At 36.9% G+C, this 22642-nt stretch overlaps 1 protein-coding gene across 3 annotated transcripts in view; it reads left to right on the top strand.

Annotated features, from left to right (window-relative positions):
- Positions 1-22642, top strand: part of OCA2 (OCA2 melanosomal transmembrane protein) — a 166967-nt gene that overhangs the window by 22860 nt on the left and 121465 nt on the right. For all 3 annotated transcript variants that reach the window (XM_069006263.1, XM_069006283.1, XM_069006273.1), the window contains 7 exons: positions 122-220; positions 830-1018; positions 4488-4545; positions 5438-5510; positions 14262-14419; positions 14911-14993; positions 15323-15476. In XM_069006263.1, the coding sequence (XP_068862364.1) occupies positions 122-220; positions 830-1018; positions 4488-4545; positions 5438-5510; positions 14262-14419; positions 14911-14993; positions 15323-15476 (814 nt within the window). The remainder of the gene's footprint in view (positions 1-121; positions 221-829; positions 1019-4487; positions 4546-5437; positions 5511-14261; positions 14420-14910; positions 14994-15322; positions 15477-22642) is intronic.

The following is a 22642-nucleotide window of genomic DNA, read 5'->3' as shown; positions in this document are numbered from 1 at the left end:
GTGAACACCATTCTTCAAGAATATTTAACTAATTAGATGGACTTGTAGCAAAATATTCTGTAGATCTATAGGGAATAATTTTACTGCATACTTACTATTCTGTTTTTTTCTCCCTCCGAAGATATCACTTCAATTTTTCGAAATTATTCAGCTTGAGGTCAAAAAACACTGGTTTTACAGAAAAGACACCACTACTGAAGGTTTCCTCAGAGGAAAATGGGTGAGTTACTTTCATTTTTCTCAAAATATTTTTTTCCTAAGCTCTCTTCTATTTAATTGCATGTGGTTCTTTCTTATATCCTAACGCCAAACCTGCTGGGAAATAAAGTCAATAGCAGGGGCTGTAAGCAGAGAATTACTCTGGAGGACCTTGGTAGCAGAGAAGGGCCTGAAAAAAGGGAAGGGAAGGGTGTAAGGCCTGAGGTCAGGGTGATTAGAGAGCCCAAAGCTTAGACAGCTGCAGGTTGTGTGCTCTTATTTCGTCCATGTGTTGTTACACAAAGCACACTGAAAGACAAAGCAGAACTATAGGGAAGGTCCTGATAATGGACCTTACACACCAAATCCTGAAGTACATCTGCCTGCTGTATTAGAGAACTGGTTCTCTCAAGTGCGCCTAAATGTCATGGGGTCTTTGTTCTTGCTCCCCAGTCTACCCAGCTGTGTCACCAAGGGGAACTCAGTCTGTACTGAATAAATGTCTTTCTATGAAATTTTCCATAAAAATCTCTCAGAGTGAACCTAAGGTTCTGCAAGGTGAGTTGTATCTACTACCTGTTGAAGTAAAACACTGTTTTGTTTTATTATGTTTACTGAAAATGTGTGACAGGTTGCAGTGTATGGCCCTTCATAATCCAGATTTTACCACAGATGATGATTCATGGGACAACAGCTCTGCAGAATTTGAACAAAGGTTTCAACTGGAAAGTGAAATGACAAGTTTTCCCAGATCTGCTTCTTCTGAGAAATATGAAATCTTGGACAACCTTCATGTCAAGTTCAGCTTATCAAAGATGAGGTCTGAATTCAAACTTTTTTTTTCTTCCAAATTCCTGCATGTATTTGTTTCTATGCATAGATGTCTAGAAAATGTTTTACTTATGTAACTTAATAAAATAAGACACTGTATTTAGACTGTTTCTTGCCAGTGATAGTTTGAAATTGATTACAGACTCTACATAATGACCAAGAGCCCCTGGTTCTAACAAGAATCAATCATAACACCTATTCTAAATTTGTAATTAAATACGTTCTATATTGCTTTTAACATTTATTTGAAACCATTTTTAAAAAGCCCTGTGGTTGATTCCACAGCATTTTTTTCTTCAGTATTTTCTTGCCTCACTTTAATTAAAATGTGTGTAAAAGTTCTTCTGTAGTCATCACAGTAGCTTTTCACATATACACAAAGCAAAATATAACTGAGCATTTTTCTATGTTGGACAACATTAATATATTTCACTCTTTACCCCAAAGTAGTCTTTTACATCATTTAGGCATGGAGGAAATTGAATCTGTTAATATATTAAAAGATATCAATATGATAAGAGCTTAACTTCAAATTTTCTCAGGATATTTTTGCTTGGGATTTAACTAGCAAAACCTTTAATCTTGGATACTAATTCCCTCTGCCCCTTCCAGAGGTTCAATACTTTCTCTAGTTTGGTTTGGTGTCTGCAGATAGCTTTGCATGGTTTTCACAGAGCCCAGCACTGCAGGTCCACACCTCCTTGTGGATCTGCAGTACCTTTCCAGAGGGATTTCAGTGCATCTTTTCCCAATCTGTACACTGTCTTAGCTCATCACTTCACAATTGTTTTCCTCTCATTGTGCATATGGTATTGTGCTCTTCCACTCTGGTGCTGAACAAATGGAGCAGGAGAATTACAATGACTGCAATTAGTGCAATATGAGCATATGCAAAGAAGTTTGGCAGGTGTCTTTCTTCACATTTGTGGTAGATTTCCCTGGTATTTGATGTAACAAAGGTGTCTATTGGGAGTGTGAAATCCATTATTTCCAGTAAAGCATAGCTTTATAATCTGGGGAGGATCACGTTTTTCTGGCAGAACTTCCCTTGAAATAAATTTTGAGTGCTATAGTGCAGGTTGTACATATGGGATCAGCTCCTCTGCTGTTGTAAATCAGCATAACTCTGCTGAGACAGCAAATGAAGCTAAACTGCCTGACACCATATGCAGATCAGACTAAAAACCATTTGCCTTAGAAAAGGGGGTAAAATCCTTTATAGCTTTATACTCCATGCATTTCCAACTGAAGTCAAATAGGATTGTGCTGGAGGCATATATCAGCACAGGATTTGGCAGAGGGCTTGTACTTGCATTGCTGTGCCAGATTAGCACTGTAGGAAGACACAGATTGCAAACCACGGGTGAATCAAAAGCTGATCACATCGCAAATGTAAGCTGTTAAAAGTGCTGCTTCCCTAATATGAAATGCCATGAAAACAAACAGATGGGAGGAAAAGACCCTTCTAAATTCTACATTTATTAAAACCATTTGTAAAACCTTGTTTTAATTACATTTTGCCAGCTCCTTTGGATGAGTTTCTGTTATTTACAACAAGTGGTTATTAATTTATAAATGCTTAATTTATGTTTTTTTTTTTTAAATTTCACCTGTGTCTTAAAATCAAGGGATTTTTTTTAATAATAAATTTAATTATTATTATTATAAACTGTAAGTCCAAAGTGCAAACAAAAAATATAAAGTATGTTAACATTAAACTAGTCTGGATTAGGATTTATTAATTCATAACATAATAAATTCTCAAAATTCCAGAATGAAACTGTAGTGTAGAGATGGGCAGAATAGACAGGCAGGATAGAGGATGTATGACTAAGATGGCACTAAGTGTTTTCCATAAATCACAGAACACCAAAAGAAGCTTTTAGTGATGAAGTGCTGATAATGGCTTCTGTCATCATTCCTTTCTTTTCATGCCTTTATTACCTTCTTCCTCTCTCTGCCATCTTGCTTTTCAGTAGAGTAGGGCTACTTGGAATTTCTAGAAGAAGCCACCTAACTGTCTTCCTTGTCCTCTTCCTCTGCCTTCTCTAGATTTCCATGTTGTGCAAAGTTTGGGTAAAGTTGTTGCCACTTGTATTTAATAGAGGACTGTAGCCGCTTTGTACCAGTTTCTCTGTGACAACACATTTTTATTAGCTGCTGGTTTTTATCAGCTTCTGTTTGGAAAATTCTAAAGAGAGGTGAAACTTTAGAAAATAATGTTTTTGAAAAATGGGTGTCCAGTCATTTATGTTGCTTCCTGTCAATGAATTGATTTAGGAACTTATTTCCACTGTAATTAAAAATTATTTATGACATTCTTCAGACTATTCTGCTTTAATATTTTATCCTATAGCATCTGTCAATGCAGCTTTTTATTGCACTCTTCCTTTTTCAACTAATTATCCTGGTAACTTGAAATGTTTTCCTTCTTGCTTGTCATCAGGTTTAAGTCAAGCCTTGCATTTGTCATTCTGTCAGAAAAGCAATGTTTGAATGTTTACTTTTGAAAAAAATGGAATGAGAATATTGATGCTTTCTAAATGAAAATATGTAACAAGGTCAAATCAACAAAAAGGGTTCTGTAAATTAAGACATCACTATAACATATTGATGGGCAGTCAGAAAATTTTTAGTTCAGTTGTCTTTTGAGTAAGATTAAAAAAATGGTAATTTAAAATGCTAAATCTTAAGATTTCTTTCTCAAGACCATGCATTTTCAACATCCACATTTTAATTTAGAGTTATCCTTGCCTAACCCACTCAGTAGTAAGCTTGGACAATTCAGAATATTTTATGACATCTAATTTCCAGAACAGGGCATTCCTTCAATGGGCATGGATGTGCTATGGAAAAAAATATTTAGTTTTGTTAGTAGATTTATGCTCATGAAGTATATTTGGTTTTAAAAGATACTGTTAAACCCAGAAGATTCTTAAAGCTTGTTCTTGTCTTCAAACTGCTTTTTCTAATACTTTTCAGGGTGTGAATTATAAGTCCAGGTTTGAGGAAGTCACTCATGACACCATCTGTCTATGCAACACGCTGTACTTTCAGAGCAGCCAACAACCCCCCTGTGATGGCAATGCTCCTTTGCCTCTCTGGAAGAGACAAGAATGAGCTAAGGGGGATCTGGGTCTGTCAGAGACCAGCAGCAGCAGGTGGTTCCAGAATCCAGCTCATTCTGCAGCCTTCCCTTAGATTTTCCAAGGGGCAAATCCTCCTTCTCATGCATTGAGATCCATCTAGCAAGCAGATCTGGTGCAGGAGCCCTGATAATCACCAAGGCTTCCCAAGCCCCTGCTGACCTTGCTTTGTGGTGTCTGTACCCTGATGTGGTATATTATCACCCATAAATGCTTACCATAATGTTTCTAAAATGTCAGAGCTGTTAAGAGACTAGAAAATGCTGTTTTTAAACTAGCCAGATAGTAAATACATCTTTCTTTGTGTTTCAGATGCTGTCTAAAATTCCTGAAAGTTTCAGGCCTTTTTATCTTTGTAGTTGTCTGCTCTGTAAGTATTGAATTTGTAGTCTTCCCCTGTCCCCATTTCCTTAGAAATAGTTCAAAATGAGCAATGATCTTTTCTCTTAGCTCACAGAAAATGTCTTGAGGCAAAAAATGACAATTCTGTGCAGGGCTTCATGCCTAATCAGTCTCCTATTTGGTGCACTGGTCGCCCCTCAGGACAATGTGGTTGAGTAAGCAGTTGAGTTGGTAATTTAAAATGCTAAAGGCAGCTTAAACCCAAACTTGTAGGTCCCTTATGGATGCTTGTTGAATTTAGGATGCATCTTTTGATCCTGACACCTGAGGAATGCTCATTGGGGAGCATTCTGGAGGATGCCCCAGCAATGGCAGCGCTTCACAGTGTCAAAGGCAGAAGGTGATGGGGAGGTTGGCATCTCCTTGGAGTGGCCAAAGTGCTGCCCTCCCTTAACAAAATCTTCAAAATCAGCAAAATCTTAGACTGAAAGTGCAGAGAAAAATTTCAAAAAGTTGGAGTTTATTCTTTTAGCAGATGTGAGGAACTCCTTTTTGGGTAGCAGGGCTTCTGTGGCAGGAAGAAAACAGATGACACTCTGCATTTCCTCAGGTGTGGGTGTTGCTTTCCAGACAGATCCTGAGGATTACAACTCCAGTCCTAAGATTCATTTTGAAAAAATGCATATAATATGTGACTTTGGCTGTAAATTAACAGAAGGAATATTACTTACCCTTGTTAAGTATCCCAGAGATGCTTTTCAACTGTGGTGGAAATATACCTGAAAATACTGAAACAATCTCACAATTAAATGTGCAATTTGAAATTGAATTTGCTATTTTAAAGTATTTGAGATAAGTTTTGCAGGTCTTTTTCAGTTTTTCTGTTACTAATAAATGTTTATTTTTTATCCTCACCCTAGATTTTATTTGGCATTTATCCAGATCAAGGTATGCCCTGGCAGATGTTGGCTGTATCACCTCTGGAAAGCTTCTGTATCCTTCTTTCATTGAAAAAAAAACCTGTTCTGAAGTTTAATTGATAAAGTGGTTGAAAGGGTGGGTGTTTTCTGTCTTATACCCTGACAGGACTGGGTGTCCTCAGAGCCTTGGCTGCATTTAGACTTGTCCTGACACAGTGCTTCCTCTCCAAGTTGTACTGAATGGTGCCTGTCTGGGGCCCAGAAACTGTTTAGAAGAACAAGGAATAAAACTACCCCAAATAAAAAGTATTCATCATAGGTGAATACAGATCTGAATGTGAAAAGTCTTTGAGGGAATGAACATTCAGTTAGTAAGCAAACAAAAACTTTTGCAATTGTATTACATCTCTTGTTCCCACTATATTTCTCATTTAATCAGTTGGGTCTGAAATCTGCTTGACTCTTATTTCACTAGTGTTAGGATTCACCTATAGAAGTATTTCACAAGGTCCTGCAAGGTGCCTTGTTTTGAAAAGGTGCAGTAGGTTTTCATTTTTGAAATGTTGTATTCTTCTATATAACTGAGCAGTTCCATAGCTTTGAGCAGGGAGAGTCCATTTTAAATAGATTTAATTATTAACATTCTCACTGTCACCAATAGTGACACTATATAATGCACTAATTAGTAGGGTAAATGAGGAAGAAAACGTTAGTGCTTTAGGCCAATTTATAATTAAAAGTTGAGATTGCATTTTGAAGGGAAGCAAATGGACTTCTGGTAGGACCAATAAAAACTTCAACTGCAAACTCCCATCAATATCCTGTTCACATCAGTGTTTTTAGTCCTCCTTGAAACTGCTGTTGAAAGCTCCTATGGTGGTGTGGTGTTAAAGAGCACCAGGGCTGTCACAGCCTCATCTGCCAAGGAGGATGAATTGGAAGTGAGTCTTTAAGTTCAAGTTTTAGTCAACTGTCATAGCATAAATTGAGGATTTCATCTCTTTCCAGATTTGGGTTGGAACCATAGCTGTTGCATTGTACACATTAACTCTGCAACCAATTATTCCCTTTGTTTGTTTCAGGGAACTGCAGTTGGGACTGGGATTTGAGTGCAAACAGGTGTTCCTGTATTTCACATTTTACCTATCATGTCAGGATTCTTTGAGACAAATAGCTGTCAGACAGTCAGAATGCAACATTTCATTTCTTACTTGACAAACCCAAAGCTAATGCTTTTTAGTTTGTTTAATGTGTGTTGAAAACTGGATTTCCATCTGCTGTCTGATGTCACTGAGCTGGGGAAAAGTGAGAGGCAAGCAGTCCAGCAAAGCCATGTTTCTTTTCCAAGGTGATGTAGTAATTCAAGCAGAAGTGTCAAGGAGAAAGATTGCATTTCTAAAAGAATTTTGGAAAAGGCACCAGCAATCTTGACTATCCTCTTACTGTTGCTGTCAGTCTCCATTTGCCCAGCAGTAAGTTCATGTGATTATCTTCCACTTTGTTTCATAGTGAAGAAAGTATTCCAGTTCTTGGCTAGAGCTAGGTAATGTTAACCATTCAGACAGCAGTGTTGAAGATGCAATTTATGCTGGCTGACAGACTGCAGTGCTCCCAATGGACACTACCTGCTACTCTCTGAATGCTGGTAAGGGTTTAATGGTAGGTTTGCAGGTGTGCTGCAGTAGTCCTTGTCACAAAACCCTTGGAGGTTATCATATGAGACTTTGGGTGGAAAATAAGTATCTTAGCTCAAATTATGCAAATGAACACACTTTACCTCTTTCTTATGCTTCAAAAGCTGTTAAGAAGTGTTGAATATGTACTAACCACTATATATTTTTTTATTTTTTTGAACTCCTTCCTCTCAGTTCTATTTCTTTCCAGAATTGCCCAAGCACATTGATGTCTTATGAATGTGTGCTCATGCATACAGTATATCTCCATATACTAGAAAAGTCAAAAACAAAGTGTGAAATATTTTAAAAAACCAAATTAAGTGATTACTTTTGGACTTCATGTCCTTTGTCATCCTGGTGTCATCTAGATTTTTTTGTTTTCTCTGCCTTGCCCATGAGATCTCAGGTTTGATCAGAGGCAGGACTCTCCTTCTCTGGTGCTGGGAGAGACCTTCATCAGCTGGTGTGGGGGTGACTTGCTTTTCAGATGAGATCTCTGTTTTTGTTTCTGTACCTTTATTTTTTGTTTGGTTTTACTCTAGCTGTTTTTCTTCCCGTTATCTTCTCTGTTGTTAGCTCACTTGTATCTCCCATTGCTTTGCCCATCCCCATGGGTACAAACCTGGCATGTAGCACTGAGGTGTGCTGGCTGCAGATTCTGGAAACACATCTTGCCTCCTGTGAATTAATAGAAGCTTTCTGAATCTGTAATTTTGTGTGTGGCAGGTGTTTTTTTTTTTAATACTGATTTCCCTATAGGCACCAGACATAAATTCAGTGTTTTTAGTATAGTTTTTCAAAATATTGGTAATGTCTCTTCGCCAACACTTGGGATTTATTGGTTTTTAAATTCTAACACTCAGTTCTATAATACCAGAAAGAAGTAAGTTTATACTGAAGCCTGACTAGAGGAGCCTGTCTGCAGGAAGCAAGATTCAATATCCCTATTGATGTAAAATGTGTGAAGCATTTTCAGATCTTTTGTTCAAAGGCTGTATGTTAAGGGGAGAACATTAATAGTAATTAAGATGATAGAGGAAGAGATACAGAGCCTGAATAAATTCCAGTATTTCTTTGTTTAATTACATGTACCTATTCTAAGACACGGACATTCTTATTTTCTCTTAGCTCTTTGGCCATTCAGACCTTCAGGAAACGTCTCTCCATTAACTGGGTGATCAAAGAGTGAATGAGAAATATTCTTGTTCTTCTCCACAACTGACACACATTTTCAGACTTGAAAAATCTTCTGAAGTGCTAAATATACTTCATGTTCATTCATTTGTTTCTAATAACTACTGCCCTGATCTAAGCAAATTTTAAACTTTTGTCCAGCAATGGGGAACAGACAACTGGAGCAGAACTAGACATTAGCTTTTTGACTTGAATTAGTCTTTGTGAAGTTAAAAAGTAATGGGAATTCATGGATGCTTTTAAGGAATTATGCAATCAAAGTGTATGCTATTTCACTGTCATTTAAAGAAGTGTCTGTCTCTGATACAGTGCCTTCTTTCTTTCACTGTACCTCATGCAATTTTTGCTATTTCTACATTTCTCAATAGTACAAATATTTTCTTTTTACAAAAGAAAAGTTAAATCTTCAGCCCATTTCTGTGCAGTAGATCTCACACCTACCTTACCTTGCTGAACTGTAAGTTTCCATCTTTACTCTGTCCCTGACAGCTGCTTCAGTAACAACAACCTTTGTTTCCCTCCCAACATCTGTACTTGTGCCCATCCATAGTACAGGTGAGGGAAGATTAGATCAGTGTGGGCAAAGAAGTTTAATTTTCCTTTTTTGGACTGATTATCAGAAATTACCTGGGGAGTGGGCTGTGAATTCTTCCTGAGTCTGGCCAAGGATCTTGCATTTTTGTAAATATTTCGGTCCTGATCTGATTGTCTGATTGTTTAAGCCTTTGATATCTCCCCAGTAAAACTTTTGGAGGAAGGGATGACATTTGGAAAATTAAATATTTACACAGCACCCAGTGTGAAGAGTTTCTTACTCACTTTCTCTTTATATTCTAAATAAAACTCAATAAAAATACATAACCTGAAGTCACACATGAATGGGTACCTGCTTACTCTAAATCAGACAAAACCAGAGATATCAAATTGACTGGACAGGGGCCATTTTTATGGATGTACCTCCATCCTCTCCATGACAGATTTAGTCACTTCCAGTCCAGGATTAAGGTCTCAAATTCAGAAAGCAGAAGATGTATCTCAATAGTAAAAATATGTTGAATTTTATATCATAGGCTAGATTTCTCATTTCTTTGGATTCAGTGGAACTACTTAGAACAAATGGATGAGGAGTCTCTAGAAGAAGCAGACACAGACCCCCTTATTATCAAATTCCTTGCTAAAGTTGTATGAGTTTGAATGGTTTCTGCATGAATTTGCGTTATTGGTGCAACTGGTAATCATGGAGCAAGGAAACGTCACTAGAAAAAAACTTGCAATCATGCCATGACCATTAGTGACATGGAAAACAACATTTCCCACTCCCTGAACAAGAGGTATATATAGAAAGAAAGACTGTGAGGCAAGAATACAGTCAGATTTTAACAGAATTTTCAGCTTCCTTGAAGGTTCTTCTCCAGGGAGCATAAATTAATGTAATGAATTACAAAACCTCTCTAATGCCTTTAATTCTTTTCCCCCTTTAAATATTTTTTTATTTTGTAACTCTAGTTCTCTACTGCCAGACTCTCCTCCATAATTTTTCCTTGCAGAAAGCATTTAAAAATCATTTCTGTTTTCAATGTTGTTGGAAATGTACTAAGCAGTTAGGCCTGCAAGCTATGTTCAAGCTGTTAAATAGATGGATGAAGACCAGGACCATGTGCAGAGGCAGCCAAGAAGCAGAATCTCAAGGCACAATTGATAAAATGCTGTAGAAATGAGTTTGTTACAGAAATTCTCAAACTGATGGAGCAGAGAGAAAGGATGGATCCACTGTAGACGATAATGGAACTTGATTACTGCCACTCAAAAAAGGGGGAAAATAAAAAGGTTATAGATGCAGAAACCAATAGGGACAGAGAAGTGTGTGGTTGAACTTGTTATATTGTGAAGGGATGATGTAGAAACAACCTCATCAGCTACAGAGATAGGAAATAAAAAAAAGCACAAATACTAATGCAGCAATAACACCAGTTAAGGACAATATACAAAAATGGATGCTAAGACCCAGGGAAAATGCCTTCTTTAAAATGTTAATATCCTAGAGAAACTGTCGGCATTTTTGGAGAACAAATGGGACGGGGAGCCCAGGCAGACATTCCAGGAGCCTTTTTATTATTTTATTCTATTATCAGTTTAATGTACAGAGTTGAGACCCAAGAGATGGTACAAAGTTCATGTTGTCACAGGGAGCCAAAGATTTCCCTGTTACAGAGCATTCTTGAAGGCTTTTTAGCCAATGGCATGCTTCTAAAGTCTACACACAACTGTTCTAACCAATCTTCAATAGTACATGTACATCTGTTGCACACAATACTTGCTTGTTATGCCTTATATAATAATGCATAATATTCCATTATTAAGCTTAAACTTATCTATCTTGCTCAGCATATTTTCTACAACTTCAAGACCTATCTCAGCTAAACCTAAAAACTCTAACCATTGTTTTAATGTCCTTGCTTGCTATATAACTGTATCTTCTTCTATCTTCAAATTTTCGCAGCCAAAGCCGATTCCTAAATTCTTTTGCTTTATTTCTGAAAACTGCTTTTTTCTCACACCTAAGAGCCTTTCCACCTTTTGTGTTTCCCACAAGAAACTAGCATAAGTTACCTGGTCATAAATCAGGATGAACTATCATAAATCAGGTGTGTAACTACCTCAGAAATTTGGTGAAAAATAATCCATAGACATAGCATCCTCAAGGTCCATTTTACAGTATACAGAATAGGATATAGAAATAGATGTTAAAGAAAGCATAAAGTCAGCCATCTGGGTGCAAATACAACAGAGAATCTCTGTCAAACATGACTTTTTGGCTGCCTCTGTACATATTGAAATAATTGCATGATGGAGGGTAGAGCAGGGACTCAGTATTTTGGGGAGTGACTCAGCTACTCCTGAGTTGGTCATCCTAGGCTCTCTTTATAGTTAATAGAGAGAACGGATGTTCCTCATGAGCAATTCTTCTCATCTTCATGTGGTGGTCCAAAATGAAGCGATGAATTCCATCTTAAAAGCACTGTCTTAAAAGCACTGTTTTTAAGGAAGCAACTGTCAGATGCAGATGTCCAAAGTACAGAAGCATAAACTGTGGTGAATGAATACCAGTTTAAATGTTTAGCCACGCCATCCCATTCCATCATGTTGTCTACATAAGCCACATAAAAATAAAGTAACATGAGGTGGCTCTCACACACTCTTCAAAACCTCTAGGAGCAGCTCTTCAGAAAACCAGGATCAAGAAACACAGCTCTTGGTTCAGCTGTGAGCAGCAGACCTGCTCTTGTGCCAGATGTAAATACAGACAGCCACAGTGTAATGCTTCACAAAGAAAACACAAACCCAAATCCCTTGACGGGCTAATTCACAGCAGTAATGTAATTTCAAGAATAGAACTACATCAAAATGAAGCAGTTTAGCTGAAGTGAAATAAAAATATCAGCTCTGGCTGTAAATCTCATCAGGGAGATTTTTATGCTTTAAAGGGGCACACTGGAGGGCACATTACAAAAAAAAAAAAAAAAAGTTCTGAAAAGGAAAAGCATGATTAAATTGCAGAATAAAAGGGAGTATTAGAAGTAAAAAGATAGTTTTCCCAAAAGTTCATACCTGAATGATTAAAATTTAGGGGAAATCACATTCTGGCAATATAAGGAAAATATAAAACCAAGGTAAGTCTGAACAAAAATATTATGAAGAGCAGCTTGATAAAAAAAAAAAATCATATTTTTTCGTATAGGCTTGTCTGAAGTTTTCGTCTGGTTTATTTTGATTCCACCTTTCATAAAAGCTGCGATCTGCTGCAGTCTAACAATGGAATTATGACAGAGTCCCTAAATATTATTTGGAAAAAGATAACTCTGATGGGATTTGAGAGCCTCAGTGCAGACTGGTGAATGATGTTCTGTTGCACTTGCAATCAAAGGAGAACCATTTTTTTTTCCTATGGCTCTTTATGATGGTTTTATAAGTGCACAGAATGGAATGGAAAAAGTATCCTTATCTGTAGAGGAAAAGAAGAAAGGAGCCACTCTTCTTGAAAACAAGGTTTAATTTTTAGACATCATTTCTAGTGTCATCTAGATAATTACAGGATTTATTTTAAATGTGCTGCTTAAAAGGAAGCTGCCATAATTATATTCACCTGAAGACATTCAAGACATAAGTGTCTACACTCCTAGTGAAAAACAGACTGTGCAAAGTTGTCCCAAACCATTGGGTTAATGACTTCAGGTCAGCAGACCTTTTAGAAGGTTTAATTAATGTCTCTAGCTATATAGTTCCTGTTGAGACTCCTATTATGTATCAGTTAGTGACACAGAAAAACTGTGTTGCCAAATCACATTTAAAACTTTCAGAAACAGAAGAGAACTGTTGTCATTTCTGTTTATGTTTGTGTATATATGTCATTTCTGTTTGTGTTTGTGTAAATTCCTCTAACTGGACTTGTCTCCTGATTCGCTACATGTGAGATTATCTTTTTATCCTTTCCTGTGTGAGTCCTTTAAGCAAATAGGTGCTTGGGAGTTTAATTTTTTAATGAACGGCTTGTGAGTGTCACTGGTGGTGTTTGCTCTGCTTGCCTTGCTAATCAGGGTGACATTTATATTACTTTGAATGCATTGGCTGCCCACCTGGCACTAGATCTGCAATGGTATTTTTTTTGGTTACTGTGGGAGATTACTCTTTTCTAGATCCAGAAGCACCTCATAATCTTTCCTCACTAGACACTGACTTAACATGGATGGTCTTACTGGGAGTCACTGGAAGCAGGGCAGAGCACAGCACTGTCCTGAGTCCCATCTAACTACCCTGTGTTTTTTCTTTTTCTGTTAAAGTCTCTGAGTTTTGTAGGCTACAAAGCATCTTTTCGGGAAAATTACTTTGGTGGGTATATGATCTGGTACACTGTATTTTTTTGTAACACATTCACTCTTTTTAGTATACTCAATAAATTATTAGATGTTAAAACCATTAAGATATTCAAGCATGTGATTAAGTCTCAGGTTTTCAATGCAACATGTATGTGCAAAACTAAGGAGTTATTTTTGTTTGTTTGCTTTTTTGTTTTGTTAGTGATGCCTTAGCTTTCTGTCTGTCACAGACAGGAGCAATACAATAACAGTACTGCTCTATTATAGTAACAAATGAACTGTGAAGGGTTTACAATCTTAGACTATCCTCCTTACCTCCCTCCCCCACCTACCAACCTACGTGTGTGCTTCTTTTTTCAACCATGCCAGAAGTGAGCTATTACAACACTAGGTTTAAAAAGCCCTAGATGTATTGGGATGAACAGAACCAGACTTCCAATGAATTTGTGGATCGTGGTTGGCTGATTTTTCAATGATATTAAACCAGGAGTGTAGTTTGACCACACCTCATGTGAGATATCTCACGAAAAAAGAAGTAGATGAGGGAGCTGAAAGTGATAGAGTCTATGAGTACTTCAGCTGAGAAGAGGTTGAAAATATCTTCTGGATATTTGTAACATGGTGACAAAAACTTTGACCAAAAAGCAAATCCTCTGGCAAAACTCCTCTGGAGTTTCTATGTTGTTTTCACCAGTACAAGTTCTGTGATGTTTAAACTGCTGAGCTAGTGGTGTAGCCTTTCATCTAGTACAAGCACTTAAAAGGCCTGACTTCTCTGTCTCTCTGTGTATTTCTGTATGCTATTTTGATACATCAGGTGAAAGCACTGGTAATCCCAAAAGTCACTAGGAAAGATATATTTTTTCTGAAATTGTAACTTTAGTTTTATTAGGAAACTTGGTCGAAACAGTACTACTTGGTAAGGAAGTAGACATCTCTTTTGTTCTTTTCAAAATTCCTGAGGCATTTTAGCTGAAGAATGTATTTTTTAATATAAATTGACTACTTTGTTTTTCTGAAATTTGTACAGCCTATACTCATTTTTACTGGAAATTTACACCTTAACAACTATATTAACAGCTATGAATCTGACCGACTTTCATGATTCTGCTCTGTTGAAGTTAGACATAGGAGGCCCATTTGGGGCACAAGCAGTTGATGAGCAAAAAGAGGAATACATCGTAGTACAAATCAGCCAGAATGAAAACACAGGATCAAGGAGTAGGCGCCAGCAGCAGGTGATGGTCTTTAAATTCTCTTTCACTTTTTCTGAGGTGTGTTTTATCACTTATTTCCATCACCAGTGTGTGGATTATGTGGTCATGCTTTTTCTTGCTGAGAAGTGTTTCAATTTCAGCATTAGAAAACTTACTGTAATTAAAGTGGCATTTTCTTTTACCTTTATAAGGCTTCCTTTGGCTTCCTGTATTAAAATTTTGCTCTTTATAGTCAACACAAAGTGTGTTTTGGCATCCTCCCTCTGGAGGACCTCCTGGATGTGTCTCTCACTTCATTGATTGAGCGAAGGCATGAGGATAAGTTAGTTTGCTTAAACCTGAGCACCCATGACAAACCTAATCAGGGGGAATTAATTTAGGCTGATTTTATGCCTGATACACCAAAAACCTCCAAAATGGACAGAAGAGAGAAAAATAGGCATAAAACCCTTATCAGGGCATATCGCTATCACTGACTTCTGCTAATATTGCTAAATGTGACTCTTTTGCAGGTGGTATACAACTGGTCTCTACCCTTAAGTTCAAGAAGAAATCAGCAGATCATCACAACTAGAACCTTTCAGATACCAAACAGGTTGGCTAAGAGACTGAAAAATGATGCATTGAAGGAGTAGTTTCCATAGACTTGACTAAGATAATGTTTTAAAAGTAATTATCACTGCATGTTTCAGAGGGGCAGCAAAGGATGACTCTTGTTGTTCTTTAAGAGGATTTAAAAGACTGTTTTGTACTTGAGTTAATTTCTAAACAATACTTTTTAGAGGGATCCAGTTTGTTTGAGAATGTTTGAGGAGTTGCTTGCTTTTTTATATATTGATAAGTACTTGATATAAAACTAATACACAAATAAAACAAAAGGTATTTCATCCCAGGAATAAACAAAACTTCTTTTTCTTTCACCAGAGGCACGATCTTCATAAACATTCAAGCTTTCCTGCAGGAGCCTGGAAGTGTTCCTCTCTCCATGAAGCATCAGTACCTTCATGCAAATATAGAGGCACAAGTAACAGTTGCATCCATCATCTTAGTAGGTGTCTACGTGCTGATCATACTGGAAGTAAGCCAGTTTTGTACTTTGATTTTCTTTTTTTCCCTATGTTGTAAGTGTAGCACAAGAAAAAGTTTCACTCTTGGGCTTTGATGTAATTCTAAAATGTGTATATAACTTCATGCACCATCAGTGTTGCTAATGACATTAATAAGATACATGTGGGGAAATTGTTTTGAATTGTAAGTGATTTTGCCAAGTTCTTTTAACGTTACAATAATCTTGTATATTTTTCTATTAGGATCTATAAGTTTTTTAATATTTCAACAGAATTATAGTCTGGTTGTGAGAGTAAAAATAGGTCAGAATTGTGAAAGGTGTGGAAAATTTATTTTTAATTTAATTATTTTTTAAGATAAGGTAAAAGAAAAAAAACCCCTATTTGGTTATTTGTCTTCTCTAAGGTACCTCAAATGATGAACTTTATGTACTTTTAACAGGTTAGAATGTGCATATATTTTAGCAAGTGACTTCTAGGCATTCTTTTACTGTATTATTTGAAGAGGAAATGGAGTCTGAGTTAACATGAAGTAAAAGGACAGGGAACTTTTAAGATATACAGCAACAACATTCCAAAACCTTGAGGTATGATATCCAATAGAAATGCATTGCATCACACTAAGAATGGAAAACATATCATAAATAGCACAGAACTCCAATTGACTTCTTTGAACTGAAAACACTTCCTGTTACCTTAAAATGAATAGCAGATGGGGAGGAACACTTTAAAAAAAATTATTTTTAATTCATATGAGCATCCATACTGTCAATTCTCTGTGTCAAATCACACCTAATTTACACTAGTATGAAACAAAGAAATGAATGAAATCAAGTCTACAAGATGCTCCACAGTATGTATCTGTCCAGCATGCTCATTTTTCTTCCACATCCATTGCATATTTTGAGCTTTTCACCCCATTACCCATTAAAATGGTGAGGCTGTAGAACACCACCTAATCAAAATACCAATAATGGATGCACACAACACAACAGATGCTTTAGACATTTAGATGATGTTGTTCAGCAATGATTATTTCATTCTGGAGTTAAAAATGCCTCTATGTACATTATAAATGAACAAAGAGATATAATATTAAATGCAGAGGGGGATTGGACTATATTTTTCTATAAATACATGTAGGCATGCAGCACAGCACCAAAATGGACTTAATGCTTTTAAATGCAACTTCTTTTTTAAAAAAACCCTGAAGCAAACAAAAATCCCCACGCCCAAGCCCCCAAACCCAACTATGCAACCTTTTAGCAGTTGCAAAAACATCAGGTTTTAAATGCATACAAAGGGGGGTTTTGTGTTTGCATCCTGAAAATCTGCTTTGGAACAATTAATGTGGAAAAGGAAATAAAGTCTTGAAACTGAAAAGCAAAGCCAGGGAAAGCATTAATTTTCCTGTTATTTTTAAGAAAAAAACCTTAAAAAAGCTCATTAAATTATTGTTTCTGTGAAAATATCAAGGAAAGATTTCTGTTGTTGGCAGAAAAATTATTTCTGCAAACTCAAAGGTAGAAATAGATACTCATAAGTAAACTTTTTTGGAAATTCAGAATGTGGAAAGTCACATATTGCATTATGATTTTAGCTCTTTTCTCCATAGCATCTATAGGATTGACAAATGCTACAACAAGAGTAAATTCTAAACTCTAAGTTTTTAGGCTGTATGGTTCCCTCATGGATTTCTTGCAAGCAGTGGATGTTAATATTTTTAGAATATGTAATAGTGGCTTTCCTTATATTCAGTATTTATAAATTCAGTGCCTGAAGTCTTGCTTTCTCAACACATTGCACTCTCTATCCCTTTAGCTGTTATCACTGGTAGAGAAATCAATGTTACTGCAGGAGCTATCATTCGTGGATTTTCATTTTTGGTGTTGTTGTTCCCCATCTTTTATCAGTCTTTATTAGTTTCCTGTATTTTATTCATTATTATTTGCAATACAGCTTCAAATTCAGACACTGTGGACACCCAAACCAGTTTTAGAGCTGTATTTTCACATATTTTCTTTAAAAATGAAGAAAGAGGAAGCATTTTATCTATTACAAATCCCAAGAGCCTCCTTTTCCTCCTGCACAGCCCTTTTTTCCCCCATAATGAATTGTAGATCTTGCCTACAGCCTCCTCATCCCCACTGTCCCCATCTTTCAATCCTTTCTTCCCCTTCTCTTGCTCTTTGCTGCCTTAGTCACCAGGGACTGTACAAAACAGGCTGCAAGAGCTTCTGCTTCCTGCAGATACAGGATGATGGGAGAAGCTGATCAAGTAAGAGGTTCCAGTTGGAATCTGAAGTGCATTTACTGTAAACAATTGTCTTCTCCAAACTTTTACCACTGTAAACACACGGGGTAAAATCTACTTTGAGGCAGCTGTTTGCCTCCATGTTAGCATCAAATGTCTAAATCAAGCACCACTCCTTGTCAGTGGTGGTCTCAGGATGTGCCATTCTTCAGAAAACAAACTGCTGAACTTCATTTCTTCGGGCATTTATTTTCAGTGTTGTTTCTTTTGAAACTGATTACATGTTATGTATTCATAAAATACAAATATGTTTCTGATAAAAGAAGATGCCCCTTTTCCTCTTTAATTTCCAATGATTTCTAGTTTCAGGCTTACCACAAATATGAGTATTTTCTTACTTCACAATTCTACTACTCTACCTCTTGAAATTTTTGTATATTGCTTTTAACTCTCTTTACTTGGTCATCCCTTATTTTTTTGTTTGAAGTTTGTGGGCTATTATCTCTACTGTCTGACCCTGCAGGATTACTGTGGAACACAGGTAAGATGGGTTATAAGTATGTTTTCATGTTGTTCTACAGGGACATCTGGTGTAAAATGTGGATGTACGGAGTTCTACACTGATGTTGCTGTATTAAATTAGTTCACAATGTATTTTCAGACAGGCTTTTCTATTTTTGATCCTCAAAATGTAAAGTCTCTCTTTATTGAGAACTTGAAAAAAAAATTAAAGCAAAGAAAAAGTTAGAAAATTTAATTTTTATAATCTCCTGCTCCAAATATCTTTGTTCTTTCAGCTAAAAGTGTATTTGAACCTTTTCCTTCTTTGATTTCCTTACTTTCTTCCAGAAAAGCATTTTCCTGTGTAAGTCAAGTGACTATTTGTAGTCCATTAACTGGATGGTGTATAATTTCTGGTCATTGGGGATGGTCAAGGAAAATACTGCAGATAAAATCTCATTGTTAGCTATTAGTTAGATAGATTATTTAGACATCCGATGAGCACAGTTGGATATCTTTGTTTTTTCACCTTTTTCCTGTTTTTGTCTGCACAGAGAATGGGATAATACACTGGTTACACTAAAAAGAAATCTATCTGTCTATCTCTACCTTAAATCTGTTAAAATATTAAAGTTTCACTGGTATTCAGAAAAGTTTCTTGAATTGATAAAGCTCTTTTTAGTAATTATTAACTGAGTATTTGCAGCTATGTTGAACCTGCATTAATTAGAAATATGTAAGGAGGAATGCTAGACATCAACTATTAAAGTATAGAGCTCATTAATTGAAATGAATTAATGTGTGCCCTTGTCCAATACTTTCCCTTAATAATGCATTTGTTTTGTTTTGTGTGTTAAAATGCAATGTTAGCTGTTTATGATAGTTGAATGAGCTAGCAGAAGCAAATGTGAAAGTAATGGCCTTTAAAATGCTATTTTGTAAAACATTTCATTTAATCAGGAGAAAAGGCAAAATAACATTTATTATACTAAATTAATTTTAAAAATAGAAGAAAAAATAAAAGATACCAATAGCACATCAAATAGCAGAAAAGTGATACAAGCAAGTATCAGAAATTCTGTGAGAGCCTCTATAGGACTTATTTTATCACAGGTGTTATTATTTAGCTTCATACCCAGTCTTGTAAGTAGCACTAAGAAAGATTTTGCCAGGATCTTTTAAATGGCATTTTAATTATCTGACATCTTGAATGACATTTACATGTCTGCATTTCTTCTTGAAACAAAAATACTTGAAAGTGCAAGATCTGGCCTTAAAAGCTCTAGTTTCTTACTAGCATGAACTATGGGCTTATAATCACAATTTTCATTATTTTAATGGAAGTGGATTTCTCTCCATATTACTTTTCTATTATTAACTAACTTAAATTATGAATAAACATCCCCTAAGCTTAATTTCTTTAACTCAAAGCAGAGTGATTTTTAATAGCATCTAACCAGCAGAAATTAACTCCAGAGAACAAAACTTTTATGTGGTTTTTGTCTGACCATTTTTCTGTCACTGTAGGCTGGTTGAACCACTGTTTCCTCACAGGAAACATTTTTACAAATGGAACGAGGTGTTATTACTGCTGCCTACACTTGGACAGTCCAGATTTTGTATAAAAAATTATGCTTTAGTGAGGAAATATGACAAGAGAAGAAATACTCATTGGTTCTATGAAGCATAATATAAATAGAATATTGATAGAAATAGGCTAATCTTAAGGGGGATTTTTTTTTCTGATAAGGAAAGTTACAGAAAGTGTGACTGATCACAGAAGTGATCAGCTTACTCAGCATGGCTTCTCACTTCCTATTCATTCTTGTATTGATCTAAACACAGACTGAGAAGAGTGTGGATTAGAATGTTCCCATCTCCACATAAGTCCTCCCAAAAGATTCATAGCAAAGGAACAGAAGAAAATCTATAGCAGTTACTGGGAAAGACAGTGTAAAAAAGAAATTAGTAGCTGATGCACTCCCTGGCCTTTGTGGGAGAGAATATATTCCTGCTGCTATGGATTTCACTTGTTCTAGGCTGAAAAAAAATGTGAAGAGGAATTAAAACACTGCTGTAGGGTTTGGCAGAAAATTAGGGACAGATTATCAGAACAAACCTTCTACCTTCTTTGATAAGAGTCCAAGCCATACCTCCCTGGGCAAGAATAAAATTTTCCCCTTATCTGCCCCCCTGTCTTGGGATGGTAGGGAGTAAAAAAGCCCAGAAGTTGTAAATACTGGGACTCTGAGGGTTGCACAGAACCTAAAATCAGGGTAATGAAATCTAAACATAAAATCCAGCAGAAAAACTTACCTTGAATAGAAATCTATCTTCCGCTGGAGCAGTATAACCTCATCTGCCCTGGGAAACAAGTGGTTTTGGATCTTGTTTGGAGTCCCCATAACTCTAAAGCACCTTTACCATTCAAAAGTCTACTTCCCCCCATACCTCCCCAGCTGAAAATGTGCACTATAATGAGGGCACTCCTGCCATTCCCATGAGCACTGGTTTTAGGACATAACTGAGCGTGTGCAGTAAAGCTTGCTGAGGTAGATGCTGGATGACTGGATTGAACAAGGAGATCCAGACTTGGGACAGATCTGTTTGTCCTGTCCCCCAGAGTAAAATATTCAACAAGTAGTACCCTAGATATTCTTCCAGAGAGAACAGCCTGTTACTGAGCTACCAACTAAGCAGTATGGACAATCAAGCTTGACTGTCATTCCCTGATGCCTTTCTCTAGTTCCAATCCCCCTGCCATGGCCAAGGACACCTTCCACTAGAGCAGGTTTCTTAAAACCCCGTCCAGCCTGGCCTTGAACACTTCCAGGGATGGGGCATCCACAACTTCTCTGGGTAATCTGTTACAGTCTCACCACCCTCACAGTAAAGAATTTTTCCCTTGTATCTAATCTAAACCTAATCTCAGTTTAAAGCCATTCCCCCATGTCCTATCACTACACACCCTTGCCCAAAGATTTTCCCCCCAGCTCTCTTATTGTCCCCCTTTAGGTACTGAAAGGTCCTGTAAGGTGACCCCAGAGCCTTCTCTTCTCCAGGCTGAATAACCCAGGTCTCTTCCAGCCTGTTCTCATATGAGAGGTGCTCCAGCCTTTTGATCCTGTTTTGCCCTCCTCTGGACTCACTCCAGCAGTGCTGGTCTGAGGGTGGGGAATGTGTCCCAGCTTGTGGAGGTGGTGGGAAGTCTGAACCACCTTAGTCCACCTGTTTTAGGACATAACTGAGCGTGTGCAGTAAAGCTTGCTGAGGTAGATGCTGGATGACTGGATTGAACAAGGAGATCCAGACTTGGGACAGATCTGTTTGTCCTGTCCCCCAGAGTAAAATATTCAACAAGTAGTACCCTAGATATTCTTCCAGAGAGAACAGCCTGTTACTGAGCTACCAACTAAGCAGTATGGACAATCAAGCTTGACTGTCATTCCCTGATGCCTTTCTCTAGTTCAGGAGGAGGTTGTGACCTCTGTGAATTCTGAGAAGCTCAAATTACTTTAAATCTGCTGTGCAAGAGCATTGCAAGTTGTTCCTTTTGGGAAGGATTGAATCAGTACCCACGAGGTGTGGTTGACTGCTTTGGTAGAGTAGAGCCACTGCCAACAACGAGGAGGCTCTAAAAGGACAGAGCCAGCACCAGTAAGATAAACTAGTCATTTTTACCTTCCCTAACTACAACAAAGGAAAGGATGCCTAAAGGAAGAAAAATTCTGTAAGATGAGGAAGGGATGAGTTTCAATTAAAACAAAAATGCAGTATAATAGCAAGCAAAATCGTCATCTGGATCACTGCTAGATATAATAACAATTTTGTATTATTAATCCAGTATAAATATTGATTTTACACTGACTATTGCCTGCCTAATTGTTAGATCTATCTTGGTAGAAGTCTGGCTGTGCTCTGAATATGTGTGTTTTAAAGAAAAATAGCTTCTTTTGAGTGCTATGGTACTTCAGCATGTACACTGTCTTTAATTAAGAACTAAATAGGAAAAAAATTGCCACTGGATGGTGCTGCTCACTACTCTAAGGACTAGATAGGATTGTCTGCTTTAAAAGGTGATGACAGAATGCTATTTTTTGAAATAATAGGAGTCATGTTTTCAACACTAAATGCAAAAACTAATTTCCAAATATCTGCTTGCTATTTTCTGTGCCTTTTAAACCTAATTTTGAACTGTATTTTCTTCAATTTTTGAAAGACTGGCAAACACAAATGTTTTGCCCTGTCTTCTATACTATGTATTTTGTGGATTGGTGTGTTTCCTTTCTGTTTGAGAGAGGGAATAGAACATTAAATTAGCTTAATTGAATGCTGCTGTTCAGCTTCCACCCTGCCTACGGCAGTCAGAGAGGTAGAGAGCCATGAAGTCTTAAAATTTTAACAAGTTGTTAGAACGCACGT

This window comes from Aphelocoma coerulescens, chromosome 1 (assembly GCF_041296385.1).
Source record: "Aphelocoma coerulescens isolate FSJ_1873_10779 chromosome 1, UR_Acoe_1.0, whole genome shotgun sequence".
NCBI classification, from domain to species: Eukaryota; Metazoa; Chordata; class Aves; order Passeriformes; family Corvidae; genus Aphelocoma; species Aphelocoma coerulescens.
This window is presented reverse-complemented; position numbering and strand designations above follow the sequence as displayed.